The 1,398-nt window shown below is 51.9% G+C and overlaps 1 protein-coding gene across 1 annotated transcript in view; it reads right to left on the bottom strand.

Moving 5' to 3' along the window:
- The window catches only part of DNAJA3 (DnaJ heat shock protein family (Hsp40) member A3), a gene marked incomplete at its 5' end in the record, with an annotated part of 35,666 nt that extends 34,269 nt beyond the window's left edge, over positions 1-1,397 (bottom strand). Inside the window, 1 exon segment of the mRNA XM_006757929.2 lies at positions 1,166-1,397. Within this exon segment, the coding sequence (XP_006757992.2) occupies positions 1,166-1,397 (232 nt within the window).
- Between the last annotated feature and the right edge of the window lies 1 nt (position 1,398).

Genomic DNA, 1,398 nt, shown 5'->3' with positions numbered 1-1,398 from the left:
ACACACACACACACACACACACACATTGGTGGAGGTAAGTGTGCTCACTGTACGAAGTAATCGCAATTACTAATACTTGAATGACAGCATTAACAAAACTGGGACCCACTAGGAAATTATCTTGTGAGGGCCCTTTAATTACCCACCATTGTAAGGTTACAGATAGCTTAAATATCATTTACACAAATTCTAGGGGACAGAAACAACTAGCACAATTCAGGCACATTCAGGTTCAATGATTCCTCCTTCCTTCTCTCACAATAATGGAAGCCATCCAACACACAACATGAAAAACTACCACGGCTAACTAAGCCCCTAAAGCCTTAATAAATATTAATTCACTATCACCCGGGCAGTGAAGCAAGCAGCAGGTTTTGAATCAAGGTTTTACCACTTTTTAGCTTTGTGACGTTCTAAGTTGCTTAACATCCAAGCCTCAGTTTTTTTTTTTTTAAACTACAAAATGGAAATAAGTGTCTATCACATGAAAATGTTCATGCTTGGTGCATAGTAAGGGCTCAATAAGTGTTTGTATCTTTCATACAGTTACCAACTTAAGGACTTCTCAAAGAGACTGTTCAGTGTAACCTTCAACTTACACCATGTGGTGGAAAAGCGTGCAAATTATGAAAGTACAGTTCTGGGCTTGGGACAGCTTTCCTGATTCTAACTTTATGACCTTGGGCAGGTCAGTTCCTCTGCTAGAATTCCAACTTCCCATTCTTTAAAATGGGGATGACAATTCCCATCTTGCAGGGTGTTGCCGCTGGGAAATATGACAGAGGTACGAAGTGCCTAGCACAGAGTGGATGCTCCCCGATTGGCAGTGACCTCCTCCCTTTCCGCACCGGCTGGAAGGAGCAGGGGAGAGGAAGGAATGGGGATAGGGAGCCGCGGCAGGCAGGAGAGAGGCCTCCGGAGATGTTGACACAGAGGTGAAGGGTCACGGCCCACGGGACGTGGCACCCCCGCCGCCGGGAGCTCCATGCAGCAAATCTCGTTCACCGAGTAGTCACTGGGGCCTCCTGCTTGCCCGTCTCCCCCAAGCAATTCCGCATGCGCCTCGGAAAACACCCTTCACCCCGCTACTCCCGTAACTGGCGCGAAGTGAGTCCCTCCCTTCCAGGCCTTGGAGCCCCTACTCGGCACCGGAACCTGCCCTCACCTGTGAGGCTGACACCGGGTCTCAATGTCAGTAGCGCCCCTTGGCCGCGAGCTCCCAGGGAAGGCGCGAAAGCAATAACGCTCAGCTTGCGGCCCAGCGACGCCCCCACCACGCCCCCCCTGGGCGGCCGGGCCCCTGTCCCCACTGCAGCCGGCGGCCGAGGGGTCCCCACAGCCACCAGCAACCAGCGTGTGGAGCACCGCGCCCATCTTGGAGCCCGGGGACACTGCGCC

Source organism: Myotis davidii, unplaced genomic scaffold, assembly GCF_000327345.1.
Source record: "Myotis davidii unplaced genomic scaffold, ASM32734v1 scaffold555, whole genome shotgun sequence".
In the NCBI taxonomy this organism is placed as follows: Eukaryota; Metazoa; Chordata; class Mammalia; order Chiroptera; family Vespertilionidae; genus Myotis; species Myotis davidii.
This window is presented reverse-complemented; position numbering and strand designations above follow the sequence as displayed.